The following is a 17,929-nucleotide window of genomic DNA, read 5'->3' as shown; positions in this document are numbered from 1 at the left end:
ATCATTTTTAAAATTAAAACGTAAAAACATTTCTAAAATTACAATTTCCTTTTATATTTTTTTAACAATTTAAATTTTTATTTTAATTGTTTTTGCCCAATGGGTTAACTGCACCACCGAGAAGGAAACATAAAAACCTAATTAAAGTGTCACTCTCTGATGCAAGTAGGTGTAGAGCATGTAACCTACCTATTCCCATTATATTTTTAACCTAACTAGCTTATCATATAATAACGCTTTCCTATTATATTTTTAACAGGTAGGAGGACCGATAACTGAGAATAGGTTTCGAGCTCATACTCATGATAAATCATTCATAAACTTTGTTATTACCTTTAAACAAATTTCGGTCCAGTTATTAAATGTAAAAAGTGTAAATGTAAATTCATAAGGTATAAAAAAATACAGCAATAACCATCATCTTCACCATCACACAACTATGGTCCAAGCACCTAGCCCTATTTTAAAACTTTATTTTTGAACTACTGTGGTAGGAATGCCACATAATTTTGATTCTGGTCGGACGACGTGCACAGCGCCTGAGCTGGTCTCCTCTTTCCGAACTTGCACACTACAGCCAATGAGTGGACTTTTTTTTTGCGTTGATGTGACTGACACCCTAACTGACTACGCTCATGGGAGCAGAGTGATAATCATCAGAGGCTGAGTGGCAAGATTGCAAAAGTTTAGCAGTTTTTAAGTAATCCTATGTATCTCTGGTTTGAATTTCCTAGGATTAAAATTCCTCGGACTCGAGTGAGATCCTCCTCTCTCTTAATCTTTACTCCATAATTTTTACATCTCGTAAAATATTACTTAAAAAAAGGCATTAGAACTCTTTATGTAACTAATTGATGAAATAATTTTATAAATTAAAAAAGTTTGCATCGGCCGGGAATCGAACCCGGGCCGCCCGCGTGGCAGGCGAGCATTCTACCACTGAACCACCGATGCTTACAGTAAATACAATTTTAAACATAAAATTGTTTATGTTGAGAGCATTAACCTAAATCGATATCTAGGTAAATCACCTGCAGGTAAAGAAGACTTTCTTGTTCAAAGAGCTGGAAGGTCTTTTTTTTTTCATCTCTTACATCACGAACTTACGCAAAACGGGGAATAAGTTAAGTTTGATATTGCTGTTCTTTTTTTACTTATTTATTTATTCATTTATTTTTTTTTATTTAAATTATATATTCGTATGAATAAAATAAGAGAACCTATTTTGAATTGTTAGAGCTATTTGGACTGAAGACGGAATAATTGCCTAATTCTAAATATATCTATCTGTTTATCTGTCTATGTATAAATATACATTGTATGTCTGTTTGATTTAAGAATTGATTGGTGCTAAATTTCATTGTTAAATATCAGTTATTGTGTAAGTATATTTTGTAGTTATGGTTTAAAAAAATGTTAAATTAGTCAATAAAGATTGTTAAAATAATTAAGAAATTTTGCGATTTCGGCATAGCGAAATACTTTATTGGCTTTTTAAAATGATATTGAGAAATAGGTAAGAGTAAAAATTGTATTTTTTTATTTTTATGTTACAAAACTACTAAAAATTAATGTCTTATAAAAAAATAATTAATTTTCAAATTCATATCTGATGTTTGCATAATAATAGCAAATTAAAAAGAGTAAAGTAATATAATATATGAAACAGTATACTAATCCTGAATCATAAAAATATTAAATAAATTTTTTTTAATGAATTCTTAAACAAGTGCACTTTAAAGAAATTAGCATTTTGTTAAATACACCTTTAGAGAAAAGTGATATCATTTTTAAAAAAATAAATAAATAAAATTAAAAAAAACATTTTCATAACATTTGTTGCAGTGCCTTTTTATTGTTTTTCGTAACGTCTACAACATTGATAAAAATTTTCTTTTGTTATTTTTAAATGTAAAGCATTTTGGAAGCAAATTTTTAAACTATTTTAAAGACTATAAACTATATTTTATAAAAGAAAATTTAACTATGAGCAACTAAAAATCCTATGTAAATTTTTATTTATTGAAACTTTTTGTGTGTTCATTAACTTATATTGATTTATATTGATCATATTAACTTACATTGATCATTAACTTATATTGAACTCATTAAATTATGTTGACTGTTTTAGTTTATTGAAAACATGAAAGAGTCTTGAAAATGTTTAAACATTTTATAGTTGCTATAAAATTTAAGTTTGTCGCATATAGAAAACCTATTTTCAACTCAAGCATTCATGTTTTGAAAACAACAGACTGGGTTGACTAAATGGGTATAATAATACATTACTATTTTTTACACATCAGTTAAAAATATAATTGAGCTAAAGACTGTAACAATCTAAAGCAAATTTCTAAAGCTAATCATAAGCTAATTTCATATTTCTTATTATTGCAAGAGTATGTGACTTATCAATTATTAATAAGTCATATATTACATTGTCTAATTTTGATTAAATCAAGCAACCTTTTACAAGATTTGTGTTTGAATTATGAAATGTTAAAAAGAGAAAGAATAAAAAATAAATTAGTACAATTATAATGAATCTGACACTTACATCTACATCCATGTTTACATATGAGAAAATCCGATATTAAGCAGCGTGGGAAATGAAAAACAAACCACATATGTTAAATTCAGTTATAAAATAAATAATTATCTAGTAAAAAGCAAACAACAATTTAAGGAGCTAATTAATTAATATAATTATTTAAAAACGAACCTGAATGTAGCATTTTTAGTGTGTATGTTTGCTTCTCTGTAGAACTCCGACGCCGCGCAGGGAATGCTGGGACGGAAGGATGTGGAGAAGATAGCTGCGCAAAGCACTGTGGGAACGGATCGATAGAGGATGGAAAAAGGGCGGTGCCCTTTTCTCTCTCATGACCGATCACTCACGTCACGTGATGTGTATATCACACTGACACTCGCTAAGTGATCGCGTGTGTTTTGCATGCATTACTACAATAGGGGATTTCTGTTTTTGTTTTTACTATCGCAGATAATAAAATCATATCGGTTATGTCACAAAGTTATCCATTAGCAAAATATATTAAGCTATTTTTATCTTTTTTAAATATTTTCTTACTATTATGGGTCTAAAATTGTCAGAATATTACATTAAATTGAATAACAGATTTTATATTGCTTCCGCTGAACTTTTAGGATATATTCTAAAAAATAAATTAGCCTTTTTAATTTGTTTTAGAACATACTCAAAGATTAGTTGCTTTTGTTAAAGAGACTGTTATGTGTACTTTCATTAGTGTTATTATATGAGTTTTAAAATTAAATATTAAGATAAATACTTTTTTGGGACATATTAAAAATTAATTATTTTTTTAATTAGTCTATTATGCATATTTTAATTATTGATACAATTAGATTGCATATTATTTCATTATGCATATTTTAATTATTGATACTATTTTTCATAAATTTTAATATCGACAGGCTAGTTAAATATATTTTGGGCTATATTTAACCATTAAATATTTAAGTTAAATAGTCTATCATGTGTGTATATTTTTATAAATACTATTATTTAATATTCATAAATTTTAAAATAAATGTAGATGATTGAAAATAATAATTATCCTTTCATATTATTTAATAGGCAGCTAGCTAAAGAAAGAGTCTACTTTAATGTAAAGTTATGGGATTTTATTAAAAAAGCAGACAGCTATTTAAATTTGTTCGAGTATACTTATTCAAATATTATCTTACAATAATCCGAATATTAATCAGTTTAATTTGCTAAGTCAACAAAACTCAGTTTATTTTAGAATATATTTATTTAACCCATAAAATTTACTTATTAAAAATAAGAATATATCAAGAAAAGAATTTATTATGAATATAAAACGTCATTATTTTTTTGTTTAACAATTCTAAAATTACCGTAATAATTTATGAAATAATCAGTTTTCATCATTAAGTATCCATAATATAATTTCTAAGTTAAAGATTTTTGAAAAGAAATTTTCGCAAGATTATAAATTTTAATATCTATTTTTTAAAATATTATAGCATATCTTCCCTAATGCAAATATTGTTTTTATTTTCTCTAAAATTTTCGCATTTTTACGCCAATAACAATATTAATTTAAAGATATTTTTAGTATATTTTTTGATTATTATTATTTTATTTCAAAAAAATATATATTTCTTGGAAGTAAAGCAAAAAAATTAAATACTTCACAACAAACTAATTTTTAGAAGAAAAATAATCAAACTTTTAAATTGTTATCGCATTATTTGATAAATCTGTTAAATAATTATATATTATTGTTCACTTTGCTGTTTTCATAAATATATTAAGAAATGCCAAACTTATATGTTGTGAGTAGGACTGGGCTATAAATCGATGTATCGAGACATATCGATTTAACGCATATATCGGCAAGACGATACAGCGACTTTCATTCAAGGCGATGCATCAGAAATCTGATTTAAGCCGCCGAGTAAAGACAACGAACGCAAAACGATATAGCGATATAAGACAAGCAAGGATAGAAGATAACGATATAGCGATATAAGACTCTTCTCTTACGTTCCGATGTCGAGTCGCGCTGTAGAAGATGATGTTCGTTTCGTTATGTTGAAATGGCCTTGATTGTTGAGTTGTAGAATCAGAATGAGAGTTTTGAGAACACATATCGTTATATCGCATGTTCCTCTTCGCACCTCTTAGCTTTTATTTTCCTTGTTGCGACTTTTCTTGTAGATTATTTTCAGTGGGACTAACTTCGTGATCGCCGATGTTGCCTTGTTCTGAAGGCAATCTATTATTGAAAAGAATATATAAAGAAGAGTTTCTTCATTAATTAGATAAGTTTTTTTTAAAAAAAACTTCTTTTTATTTTTAAATGTGAAAATTATCGGCAATCTAATTTAGTCGCCCATAAAGAATAGAATTTGTTAGGTTATTTTTTTACTTTCTTTTAATTTGCTAAAAACTTTTTGGATGAAACTTCTAATAATTTAATGAGTTTTTATTAATGGTTTTAAATTTATTAATCTTGTTTTTATTTTTAGTAATAAGGTTAAAACAAAATTTATTTTTGTCATTTGGATTTGGACATAAGTCAATCAACTTTGTTTATACAAAAAAAACTTGAAAGGTTTGCGTATTTTATTCATTTTTTTTAAATCATTTAGCACTTCGTTCTATATTCGTTCTATAATAATTTTTTTTAAAAAAATATTCTATTTATAAATTTTGCCCGAGGGTGTGCGGCATGGGTCCTCGTTAAACTGTTCTACCTTAAAGTGCTCGACTTCGCGTGCAGGTCGTCGAGTTACCGAAGCGGGGGCGCCATCCCATCTGCAGAGGATCAAAATTGTGATGGCATGTCTTCGGATCATCCTCAGGAATGTTTCCCAGACCGTCGCCAATAGCTCATTGTGCAGCTCTGGTGTGACGTAAATGAACTATAATAGAACTATAATAACTGAAATGATAATAATAAAAAACATTGTTTTAAAAGCGTTTTTTTTTTCTAAAATTTATTTAGCACTTTGTTTTAAACATACAAATCCTTTTTAAAGTTTCATTTAGAAATTGAACAATACGATAGAACTTAATAATTATGTAATTATTTTTGCATAATAGTACAAGAAAATATTAATTTGTAAAAAACGCTTTAAAAAATTTTTTAACACTTTGTTTTACGCGTGTTATGAATTTCTAAACAAACATGTTCAATAAATATTTCAAGTAAGATTTGTACATTGTAGTCAATTTATTTAATATCTTCCTTAAGAACATATATATCTTCAAAACATATATATCTTCAAATTTATAAATTGATTTAAATCAATCTGAGTATGAAGTTTTGATAGAAATCTGACTTTCTGTGTCTTTATAAGTAAATGAAATTCAAAAATACTATATCGCGATATATCGCTATATCGCGATGCAAAACTGACGATGCATCACGATATATAATTTCTAATATCGCCCAGTCCTAGTTGTGACTAATTCTGTTTAAACTTCTTAAATGAAAAAAATATTAAAATAATTAAAAAAGAACACCAATCAACGATTAAGACGTTAGCGTAAAAATTCTACTTTAAGGTCACCCACAAAGTATATTCCAAAATCCGTTGTTTAAATCTATTAATAAAACAATAAAATTAAAAGAAAAAAAAGACATTTAAGTAAAGAAGTAATTTTAATGTTTTTTTCAGTAATGTGTAGTTTAATAAAGAATTAAAATGTCCGAAAACTTCATTTAGGATATTTTTTGCGTAATAATTTCCATCATTATAATTTAAAAAGTTACTATGAAGTGGTTTTAATTTTTAACCATAATTTTTAGCCATTTACACACAAAGTGAGATTTCATTTGTTTTGATACGCTTGTGTTCTAATGCTTCCGCAATACTGTGCGCCTCCTTTCTTGGCAAGTTCCTCTTTTTTATGATAACGATCTCCTTCCCTCCTTCCCTTTTTGGATGTTTCTTTGCAATCGAATCTTTTTTCCCTACTTTGTATACTCCCTAAAAGATGTCCTTCATTTGAATAACATTCTAATCTAATGGATTTTTCTTCCTCTTCTTCTCCCCCCTCTTATAAACATACAATTTATTTCAATTTACTCTTATTTCATTTTTCAAATTTGAGTTTTTATTTTCGTTAATAAAAATAGAAGAAAATATATCCTACCATATATGTTATAATACAGATCATTTTTTAAGAGCTAATGCTCCTCGTAAACTTTCACAATATTATATACAAAAATAGTAGTTTTGTTAAACATAGACATAAAAAGAGTTATAAATTACATAAAAGATTTATGTAAAAATCTATATATATACACTCTGAGAAAGTATTCGAGGATAAATTGTTTAATGTTATATGGAATTATTGTTTACACAACTTTCTATAGCTACCACTTTTTACGCATTTTTCGTAAGATTATGCGGGAGCAGAGTCTATATGTTTTTTGTACCTTAAATATATAATTTCACATAAAAAGCAAATTGTTCGCAGCTACATATAAGTAAATGAAACATACATTTAAGTAAAATACATTTAAGCAAGATGGTTAAATACCAAAAGGAATTAAAGTTCTGGTAATTTTAAAAATGAATATATAACCAGGTTAAATTTAAAAATGAATATCAGATTACAACCTAAAGTTGTAACCTGATTGAGATCTCACTACAACTTGGAAAAACTATCTTTGGAATGTGTAAAAGTTGGCAGCTTTGACAAATGCAATATCAAGGAAACATAAACAATCAGTTTACGAGACACAATCGAATGTTATCAGAATGGAAGAAAAAGTAAGAAATAAAGAAATCAAAGGAAAAAAAAAAGAAAAGAAGAAAGAAGAGGATTGGCCAAAGAAAAGAGACGAGTCATCACATTATGCAGTTTAATGTTCTTTTTTTCTTTTTTACGAAAAGTAATATTTTAAGACTTGTTTTTTGTTTGTACTAAATGATTCATATGCGTAACCTTTAAGAAAAACTTAAGTATTTTTGACAAATTACTTCTTCAGTAACAAAAATTCTGTATCCAAGTTTTGATAGCAAAGTTTAGATTGATAGGATTATTAACGATCTTCTTCACAATCAAATTTAAATAAATTTTTTTTAAAATTATTATAGCATGCATTTTATAACACAAGTGCATTTTCACTAATATTTTTTAATTTTTTTTCTCACAAAATCAAGAAAGTGAAGTAAAAATTTAGCATAACTTATAACTAATTTATTTTTAAAAATTTGTATTTCTCTCCTATTAATCAATAAGTGAACATAAAATTTTATAAACTATTTTAAAATCTGCAGAGTATCACAGATGGTTGAATTCTATCTGCACTTTTTTTTAAACACGTAGATCCGGTAAAATGATCCGGTAACACGTAGATAAACAATCCGGTAAAATTACCGCACTGTATGGCAATGATAATAAAACCCAAACTATATTAAAAGTATTCATTTGGTAATTTTTCCATTCATGTGTGATCAAAATTACAGTTCTTATTACTACACGCTTAGTATAAAATATTAAATTTAACCAAATAAATGATTTTTATGCCAAGCTCTAAGGAATCACGAGGAAATTACGATATTTTACCACATAATTCAATATTTATCACATTTTATGAAACCATATTTTATTATGACGCCCGGTGGCTGAGCGGTAGCGCTTCGCGCTGTCGTGCTACGGGTCCCTGGTTCGATCCTCGGGCCGGGCAAGGTTCACTCAGCCTTTCATCCCTTCAGTGGGTCGATAAAATGAGTACCAAGCATGCTTGGGAACTAACACTGGGGGTTCCGCGTTCGGCTAACCACCTGACCGGAACATATGCTCCTGCACCCCAGAGCCCAAGGTCAAGAAAACTGAGATGGGCACAGTCGGCCTTGGCCCTCTTAATGGGCTGTCGCGCCACTGAGTTAGTTTAGTTATATTTTATTATTGATTTGATCAAAATCATTACCAAAACCCTGGGCCTTAAAAATGACTGTAATTTTTGGTTTTCTAATAGAACCATAAACATGCACTATTAATTTTACCACATTCTAGTTATTTTGACCATACTTTTTTCTCAGTGTTTCAAGACTTTATTTAGTGTACAAAGCTCCTGATAAATAAAAATTAAAACAGAAGAGTCTTAAACAGGATTTATTTGTAGACAAGTGCAAATTAGTATACGTAATGACCTTCAGAAGAAAATGGTAGCTGCGTGTAACAATTAAAATTTACTATTATTTTTAATCATACAAAGCGCGAAGCACCTCTCTAGCGAAAGAGGTAGCTAATCATTGCTTTACTTTGTAAACAAGCGATAATATTTTAACCAAAATTTTGAAGCTTAATTATAAATAAGTAACCTGAATGATTTAAAAAAAGTTTTTCTTTTTTGGCTTTTTTTAGTTTTGGTTGAACAAACCAAAAACCTTAAGAGAATATTCAAAAATGTACTTTTCGCGGATCATATGTTTTCTAAAACTTCTGCAATTTTTTTTTCTCTCATAATTTAAATTAAATAAATATAAAATTTGGCACAACTGTATCCTGCATCTAGTATTAACTTTTTCGAGCAAACTGGGATTCAACCATTCAAACATTTTATTGTTGTTATTATTTTGCATTACCCTGTACTTATTTTTTATTTAAAATAAATTCACCGAATATCATTAGCATACGCGCTCTTCAATATCATTGTACAAGACAGTTAAAATGAAGAGCATTCATCATTGTGGGCAGCAGTTATATTTTTTACAGATGAGCATAAATTAGAAGTGTCGACAATATTACAACGGCGTAAATGGGCACGAAGACTGTCATGACCAGTCAAAAGTCAGAAAAAGGACAGTCAAAAGTTCAAAGTCAGGCAGTAATGACTAGTCAAAGAGCCTTCCAATGAGGTGAATGGGTTCGAATCCCACAGATAGGTGGTTGATACGAATTCTGCACCGACCGCAGTGCTGACGTAAGATATCCTCAGTGGTAGACGAATCATGGGTAAGGGTTCCCTTGCTGTCAGGTTAACCGTGGGAGGTTTTCGTGGTTTTCCTCTACATGTAACGCAAATGCGGGTTAGCTCCAACAATAAGTCATTCACGAAGGTAAATTTATCCCGATACATGTTACAGGAGTTCCTTTATTTTCTGGATTGGGTTGAAAATTACAAGGTTACGGAGTTGAAAATTCGTAGTCGTAAATCCAAAATTCAATCGGCTGTTTAACGGCGGTTATAAAATTAAATATAGAATAAAATGAACAGTCAAAAGTCTGAATGATACTAAAAAAGGGAATAAATTCGTATACAGTTAAGCTTCAAGTAATCAAGTTACAGAAAAAAAAATTATTATTTACTTTTTATTAATGTTCTTTGTGGTGTTCTTTTAAGTATTTTGTTTAATGTTTATTGGAAACAAGTTTGGAGATGTTTTATAAAGGATTCTCAGCAATTCTATTCCACGTGCTTATCTGCCTCTTAAAAGTAAAAAAGAAAACTGAGATGATAAAAATCTGCAGATTCTGTAATAATCTGCTGATCTCATTGCTTTACTGGTGGGTTTCTGCTCTTTAATTTAGCAAAACACTCAATTCATCGGTTTTGATCAGTGGTCCAAAGTAGCGCGCTACAAGTAGTAAAACTACAGGCGTCGCTTCCTTTTTCCGTAGTTTGTAGTGCGCTACTTTTTAAAAGAGGTATTGTAGTGAGCAGTGCGATACAAAAAAGCAAAAGTTTGTAGTGATTCCTGGCAATTACTTTTTACACTAGTTAAATAAAGAAACAAAGTTCAAACGCAACAAATTTTCGAATTTGATTTGTGCAAATCATTCACGGGCCCTTCAACGTAAGAAATGAGAATGCCTCTGTGACTGAGAATTAATACGATCTATCTCTGATGCTCTATAAAATCGGTTGGGTTGTTCGGGAGAAATCGAAATTTCAATATCTGACTTTTTTAAAGTTCGATTTCACAGGAACTATAGTGTACTATTCTGTGTCTAAATTCGTAACTTAAAAATATCGCCTTCATTAATTAACTATTTATTTGCGGTCACCCCCGCAAACCATTATGATTGAGTCCTATAATGTGAAGATCTGATCATTAGATCAAAACTTATCAGGATGGTCCATTTTTTGTTTTTCGCACTGAACTTAATTTCTTAGAGGGTATAAAAAAAGCATTGATCACTCAAATTACAAATATTTGGTTACTTCCTAGCTTTTCTTAAATCCCTGTCGAGAAAAGCATAGAAATGGAAAGTTAAAAGAACAAATTCGTAAAAAGTGCTTTAGAATAAAGAAAAAAATATTTCATGCAAAACATGAATTAAAATATCTTCTCATATTTTACCAAGCCAATTTTGTATTCAAAATCATTTTGAATATTAGTGAAAATTAAGTTCTCCAGTTGAGTTTGACATCTAAATGTAGCGAAGTAGTGACTATATTTCGAAACTAGTTTATAGTCACTCTGCTTTTAAAAAATAAGTAGTTATAGTTCACTACAAAAAAATTTGACTTTTCCGATCACTGATTTTGATTGATTATAATAACGAGAGGAACAAAACTATACTCAATATGGTATAAAAAATGGGCAATAAAGATTTTATACCGGGATGTTGACCTAACACAAGGATGTCATCAACAGGAGGTCAAAGGGGAACATTTGTCCACTCGTAAGGCACATACACAACTTCAAATCAAGGAAATTTAACAACTTATTTCAAATTATTTAACAGTAAAATGAATTGAAGTAGAAATCATATCTGCTATCTCGTTTTACGTAGATATTGTGTCTGTTAATTTTTATTAAGAAATATTTGTGCAAAAGTAATTACTACAAACATAATTTGCGAAAGAAATATTGTTTTTAGCAACTTACCTCATCAGTGAAATACTGCGAACCAAATTCATTCATAACGGTAGTAATAACAAACAACCACTTTTTAACTGTTTCATTGTTGTTTCTTCCAGTTTGGGTGTCAGAAAGTAACTGAGTGTTAAGAACCAGGATTTAAAAAGTAAATATAGATTTCAAATGTTGGAGAGAGAGAGCGAAAGAAAGAAAAAAAAATCTCTTACGTTCTTTTTTAAGTTGACTGCCAAGCGCGGAGTTGGCGGAGAAAAAAGAAGCCTCTTTATTATTATATTTCATTTTCGTTGTTGCTATACTAGTACATTGATTGAGTGCTTTTATTAAACGTTCCTGATCGTAGGGAATTTGAATCACAGCCAAAGGCCATTAAATTATCTGTTATTGTTTTCAGAAAGATTATGGATGTAGTTGAATTTATGAGCAAAATATGCATTGAACAATGACCGTTGTTTAGGATATCCGTCTAAGCATGACCTCATTTTGAAAGAAAATGTTAACGTTAGTTTTTCTACAATACTTTTTCGGTTTATTGCAATAACAAAGTAAATAAACAAAAATATTTTATTACTTATTTAATGGAAAAATTATAGTTTGGTAACAGTTCATGGATTTTCCCTGGCAAACGAGTAGTTAGTGCTGCAGAATGAAATTGCAGAATTCTGAAAACGTTCACATTTAATTCTGATAAGAAATTAGTTCGGACCTACAATTCCTACTTATTCTTCAGTAAAATTACCTTCTAATTCTGAATAAAAACCATATTTTAACTTATTACCCATTTTTTTCTGGGAAATCCCTCCCTATGCTTGTCACTTTTTATTGCTATAAATTGGATTTGGATAGTGGGAGAGAATTTTTTTAAAAATTAAGTTTTTTTCTGAGAGACTACAGAAGGAAAAATACGAACATTTGTAGCTAGAAAAGATTATCCCATTTAAATTGTCGTTTTTCTTTCTATTCTTCCGAATTTTTTAAACTCATTTCTTTCATAACCCAGTTCTTATACCCTTTTTTCTTCACTTTGTATAATAAATAATAAAATATAAAACTTGATTTTAGCTAAATAGAGTTGAAGGGAGAGAAGTGTAAAGTTCTAACAAAACGGGTTGGAAGATTCACCATAAAATTATTAAAAAGTGATTTATTATATTTCATTACATCTTGAATATCTATTATGAAATTTAATGATTAAAATGATCACTCTCTGTCCAAATATATTCGTAGCTATGAAACTATCAAAAAGTAATGAACATGGGGGGAAGCGTTCCCATAAAAGGGTGGGTAATAGGGAAAAGCAATGGTTACAATCGAGCAGCAATAATGGTGTTGAAGTTCGAATCTTGTTTCGGCAAAGCTGAGTTAATTTATAGCATTGCTTTCAATGATTTGTTTGGTTGCACCTAGTTTACATACTCATTAGTATTAGGCACAGCAATAAAAAATCGTGATCGCATCGAGAATTAAGCTGCTATCGCATTACAACTTTGCAGGTTATTCAAATAATATATTTTGAAAATGCAAATGAAATCTTTTTCAAATACTTTTCAAAAACCATGAAACCAACATAAAAATAAATATTAAATTCTTAGGAAAAATCATATAAAATTTTAGACGAAATAGAATGAGATAATAATTTATAGAACTACAGAGGGAAATTTTTTTTTATTGCTGTAATATGTATCTAAAAAGAATTGCAGAATGTTTTAACAAATCACGTCATTAAAAGTCACTGCAAAAGTACGGAGACTCGTAACTTCTAAGCAAGTTGCATATAATTTTTTTTCCACAAAGAGTCGCGAAAAAAAGATAATTTTTGCCTTAATTATTTTGCCATATTATTTTTTTCATTTATCATAAAATATATTTCATTGTTGTTTTCTTACAAAAATTAATTACCTTTAAAAGGATCTTGTAGACTAACATATCCATCAGATTTCATTAGACTTTTTAAAATTTTATTTCGGAATTTAAGAAACTTCCTTGAGATAGAATTCCTATTATTGTCTTAAACTTTCCAAATAACTATCAAACCAAAAAATAATTTTCTCTAATTTCTCATTTAAAAATAATATATATATTTTTTAAATTTAATGTTTTCAATTCTTTTTCCTTTTTTAAATTTTCATTGTCTAAAAAAACTAAAAATAATATCTAACTCATAACTGAAAAAAATGTTTTTTATTTTTAAAAGCATTTCAATGTATAATACATCAAAAGATTAAAATGAAGTTTCATTAAGAAAAGATGCATGACTCAGGCAGTATGATTTTATTTTGTATTATATACATTTAAATTGTTTTATGATTACATGAAGTTTGAATAAAATAACAACATCAATCACAATCTTTCAGCTGCTGCAGAGACGCCGTCAACCATTCTTATTTCCTCACGGTGAGTATCTCGGTAAGGCTTTAGTAATTTCCTTAACCTCTGAAGAAAAAAAAATACTAAATAAAAAAAATTAACGTTACAGCACAGAAATGACCATATCATATAGAAAATTATGTTTTGTATAGTGCGCAAAATAAAAAATGGACCACCGTGAATATCTTTTGATGTAATTATCTGATCTTTACGTTCTAGCAGAACTCATTTTTAATGGTTCAAGAGGGTAACCTCAAATATTCTTTTTAATTGGCGCAGACGATATTTTAAAAGACGAAATCAGAAATAAAAACGTATTTTCTTTTAATAAATCTACATTTTTTTTAATGGTCTCGGATTTTTGACTCCCGACATATAGGGGGTAGCCGCATTCTGGAAAATATAGTTCTAATAGTTTGGTCAGGAGAGCAGTCCAAAGTTAGGACCTCTTATTGTTACTTTTTGCGTATTTCGCTACATCATTCGAGAACTTCTTAAGCGAATTGAGAAATTTTTGCACGCAATTAATACATTCATTTGTTCAAAGATGATTCTATACTAAAAATGGATTTAATAAATATTTACTACTTTTTTATTATTTTATTTAATATTAGTCGAGAAAATTTTAAATTGTAAGGCACATAATTTTTTACATCGCTTTAAATTACATAATTTCACACAGCAAAATACAAAATTTGAGTGAAATTGCTCAAATAGTTCCTGAAATTTCCAAAAAATTGTATTTTATAAAGCTGATTACTCAGAAACTATTCGACTAATTTCATTCAAATTTAGTATTTTGCTGTGTGAAATTATATTGTTTAAAATTATATTAAAAAAAAATTGTGTACCTTACAATTCAAAACTTTTTCGTTTAATATTAAATAAAATAATAAAAATATATTAAAAGTTATTTTTGCATAAAATTATCTTTGGACAAATAAATTTTATGACTGTGAGTAAAAAGTTTTCAACTCGCTTTTAAATCTAGAAATATGGCGAAATATGCAAGAACTAAAACTAACATTAAGGGGTTCAAACTTTGGATTGCTCCCCTGGCCAAACTATGGAGATCATATTTCCAGACTGAGATTACTCCCTACACTTTGGGGGTCAGAAATCCAAATCCTTCGAAAAAGAGGTATGTTTATTCAGAGAGTTTTCGTGTCTGATTTCATAACTTAAAATATCGTCTGAATTAATTAATCAGCATATTTGAGGTCACCTCCTTGAACCATTAAGATTGAGTCCTAGAAACTGAAAATCCGATCATTAGATCAAAAGTTATTCAGGGTGGTTCGTTTATTTTTTTACGCACTGTACACAAACAACTTGTTGAAACATGGTAGAGGTCACACATTAGTATTTAAAATAACAACGATATCATACATTAGTATTTAAAATAATAACATTCGTATTTAAAATAATAATGAACCCCAAAATTGGCTTAGGTCACTTAAAATAAGCCTTGAAAATGCAGGCATCAAGAATTGCTCCGAATTTCTAAATTATTATAATTAATAGCAACACGGTAAAGAGAAGTAACATCATTCATAATTTTAACACTTATATTAAAATATCACAATGAAACTTTTAAATAAACGTGAAAACGTTACTACTTGTAATGTATTTACAAAATTTGCCCTTAATACAGAACTGTACAAAAATTAATTTAACATACTTTTAAAGCTTTAGAAGCGACCTAATGTTCGTCAATATTCAAAGCCATAATATAACTTGCGAGCACACATTACTTACTAAAGTCAATCAAAAAAACATTTCACAAAAAATGAGTTCTTTATATAATTACAGTTAGTTCTTCAAATAATTTTTTTTAAATCCATATTTTTTTTTTAAATTCCTTTTACATTTAAATTTCAATTTCAGCTCTTACTTGCATGAAGGTTCCAGGTGTTTTCAGCATCTGAAAGATTGCAACAATTGGAATACAGAGGACTGAAGACGCTGCTATGCACCATCCAAAAATGTTGGCCCATACAGGATAGACGTAATGTTCATAACTGAGAGGTTCGTAATCAATGAGGCCATACACTATGATCAGCTGCAATCAATAAATTTTCTTTAGAATTATATATATATATATATATATATGTACAGTCAGATCTCGATATAAGGTCATCCGCATATAAGGTCACCCCGCATATAAGGTCACTTTTCCAATGTCCCGGCTCACTGAATAGGAATTCTTTGTTACAGATTATCGGATATATGGTCAACTTTTAAAAATCATTATCGCTTATAAGGTCATTTTTATCTGCTCTTCTCTAACAAAAGCCTATTTAACTTCCTTACAAGGCAATTACCCCTCTCGAGTTCTAGGAAAATGTTGCAGCCAACGAACAAGCTACAATTTCTGAAATTGTTTCACAAATTGTGGACAGTGAGGTAAATGACAGTGATCCTGAGACTGTAGCAGTAACCCAAGTGGAAGCCTTCAATGCAACAAATGTCATACGAAATTTTTTTACAAAACATTAGGGAACTGAGGAACATTTTGAGAAGTTACAAAATCCAGAAAACATTGTTCGAAAAATGAAACCAGAAACGAGGCAGACCTGCATAAATGATTGTTTTAAATAAGGTAAGATGTAATGTATGTATGTACACTTTGAGGAAATTTGTAAACATCTTTATTTTAATTTACTACTAATTCTGTTAAAACTCTGTTAATTTACTACTAATTCTGTACTTTCTTTAATTCGCTACTAATTCTGTTAAAATTTATTGACTTAAATATTTAATTTATGGTAGATCGTTTTCGTTTGTATTACCATTTTTAAAAATCATAATGTGTACTATTTACGTGCTTAGTTACGAACTGCGAATGAATCGGTTAAAAGGTCATCCCTCTTACAAGGTCACTTTTGTGATGTCCCTTAGGGTGACCTTATAGGTCTGACTGTATGTATATATATATATATATATATATATATATATATATATATATATATATATATATATATATATATATATATAAAATCTAACTAGGGAGATAAAACGTGTATAATATTAGGTTAATAATTATATATGGTATACCCATTCTTTTGAATGTTCCTCCATAGTAAATTGAATTTTTTTCAATTCTCCTATAGAATTGAGTTGAAAAAATTAATTGAATTGCCTTGAATTGAAAAATCAAAATTACTTAAATAAGCAACTATGTCAATGTGTGATATATATACATATTATATACATACATACATATATATATATATATATATATATATATATATATATATATATATATATATATATATATATATATATATATATATATATATATATATATATATATATATATATATATATATATATATATATATATATATATATATATATATATATATATAGTATAGTGCATCCAAGTACAAGCTATATGATGCCTGCCAAGCTCCAAGCGCGAACGAATATCAGCATCGCCAACTCTTGAAACGACGTAGCACAGCCTACTCTTGGCTTAATAAAAATGGCACGAATTAAATTTCTCTCGTACGAGTTTAACTTTTAAAAGCTTTTATATTGTTTTAAAAGCATAATTATATAATTTGATAGCTAAATAAAACGGAACTATATGCAGTCGCGAAGGATTACTTAAATCCTATACTGCAATGGTCTTTTCTTAACTTGCAACGGTGATTAACGGCAATTATGAAAAATTATAATTAGGGCGTGAATTTATAAAAAATTGCAATAGTATTTCACATAACGCTTTTTAAATTACTATTAAATAACTGAATTCTTTAATGAAGAAACATGCTTCCCTAATAATCATTTTAAACGTTTTTAACTGCTTTTTTTATATAGCAAATTAAAAAGTGATTTTTAGCTAGATTAGAATCATCTCCAAGAGAGTGAATTCAAAGGTCGAACATAAAACCTCATTTAAGTGAAAGTTTTCCTTCATTTTATTAAATAATAAGAAGGCTAAAGGACGTAATAAAGTTGTCTATTACTTGTTAATACGAACATAATTGCCTTCATTTACTTTAATTATTAAATCTCGGTTTCGAAGGCAGAAGCTTGATTATTTACGGCTCCGCAGCCGAAAAAAATTAGGAATCACTGATCTATTGTATACACTAATATATTTTAAATAAAGAATATCAGATTTTTATGCTTAATATTTAGTTAAAAGATGTATTCAAATTAAATTTAAACTGTGATATACAAACTACATAGAATGGTT

The 17,929-nt window shown here is 28.5% G+C and overlaps 2 protein-coding genes and 1 non-coding gene across 4 annotated transcripts in view; all 3 read right to left on the bottom strand.

Moving 5' to 3' along the window:
- Positions 1 to 11,636, bottom strand: part of LOC107446381 (septin-4) — a 38,187-nt gene extending 26,551 nt beyond the window's left edge. Inside the window, exons 1-2 of one of the 2 annotated variants that reach the window (XM_071177149.2) lie at positions 11,565 to 11,636; positions 11,365 to 11,475 (exon numbers count right to left, since the gene is read on the bottom strand). In XM_071177149.2, coding sequence (XP_071033250.1) covers positions 11,365 to 11,400 — 36 coding nt within the window. In that variant the 5' untranslated portion in view covers positions 11,401 to 11,475; positions 11,565 to 11,636. Of the gene's footprint in view, positions 1 to 2,557; positions 2,753 to 11,364; positions 11,476 to 11,564 lie in introns of those variants that run through there. The other variant, XM_071177151.2, reaches the window with a different exon arrangement.
- Positions 884 to 954, bottom strand: TRNAG-GCC (transfer RNA glycine (anticodon GCC)). Its single transcript has one exon. It is a non-coding gene; the product is annotated as a tRNA-Gly (tRNA).
- A 1,975-nt stretch (positions 11,637 to 13,611) lies between the features above and the next one.
- The window catches only part of DAT (Sodium-dependent dopamine transporter), a 92,591-nt gene continuing 88,273 nt past the window's right edge, over positions 13,612 to 17,929 (bottom strand). Inside the window, exons 12-13 of the mRNA XM_043044543.3 lie at positions 15,617 to 15,784; positions 13,612 to 13,788 (exon numbers count right to left, since the gene is read on the bottom strand). Of these exons, the coding sequence (XP_042900477.2) occupies positions 13,696 to 13,788; positions 15,617 to 15,784 (261 nt within the window). The 3' untranslated portion in view covers positions 13,612 to 13,695. The remainder of the gene's footprint in view (positions 13,789 to 15,616; positions 15,785 to 17,929) is intronic.

This window comes from Parasteatoda tepidariorum, chromosome 2, assembly GCF_982258835.1.
Source record: "Parasteatoda tepidariorum strain Cologne lab strain chromosome 2, Ptep-v5.0, whole genome shotgun sequence".
NCBI classification, from domain to species: Eukaryota; Metazoa; Arthropoda; class Arachnida; order Araneae; family Theridiidae; genus Parasteatoda; species Parasteatoda tepidariorum.
The sequence above is the reverse complement of the archived record's forward strand: the minus strand, read 5'-3'. Positions and strand labels throughout refer to the sequence as shown.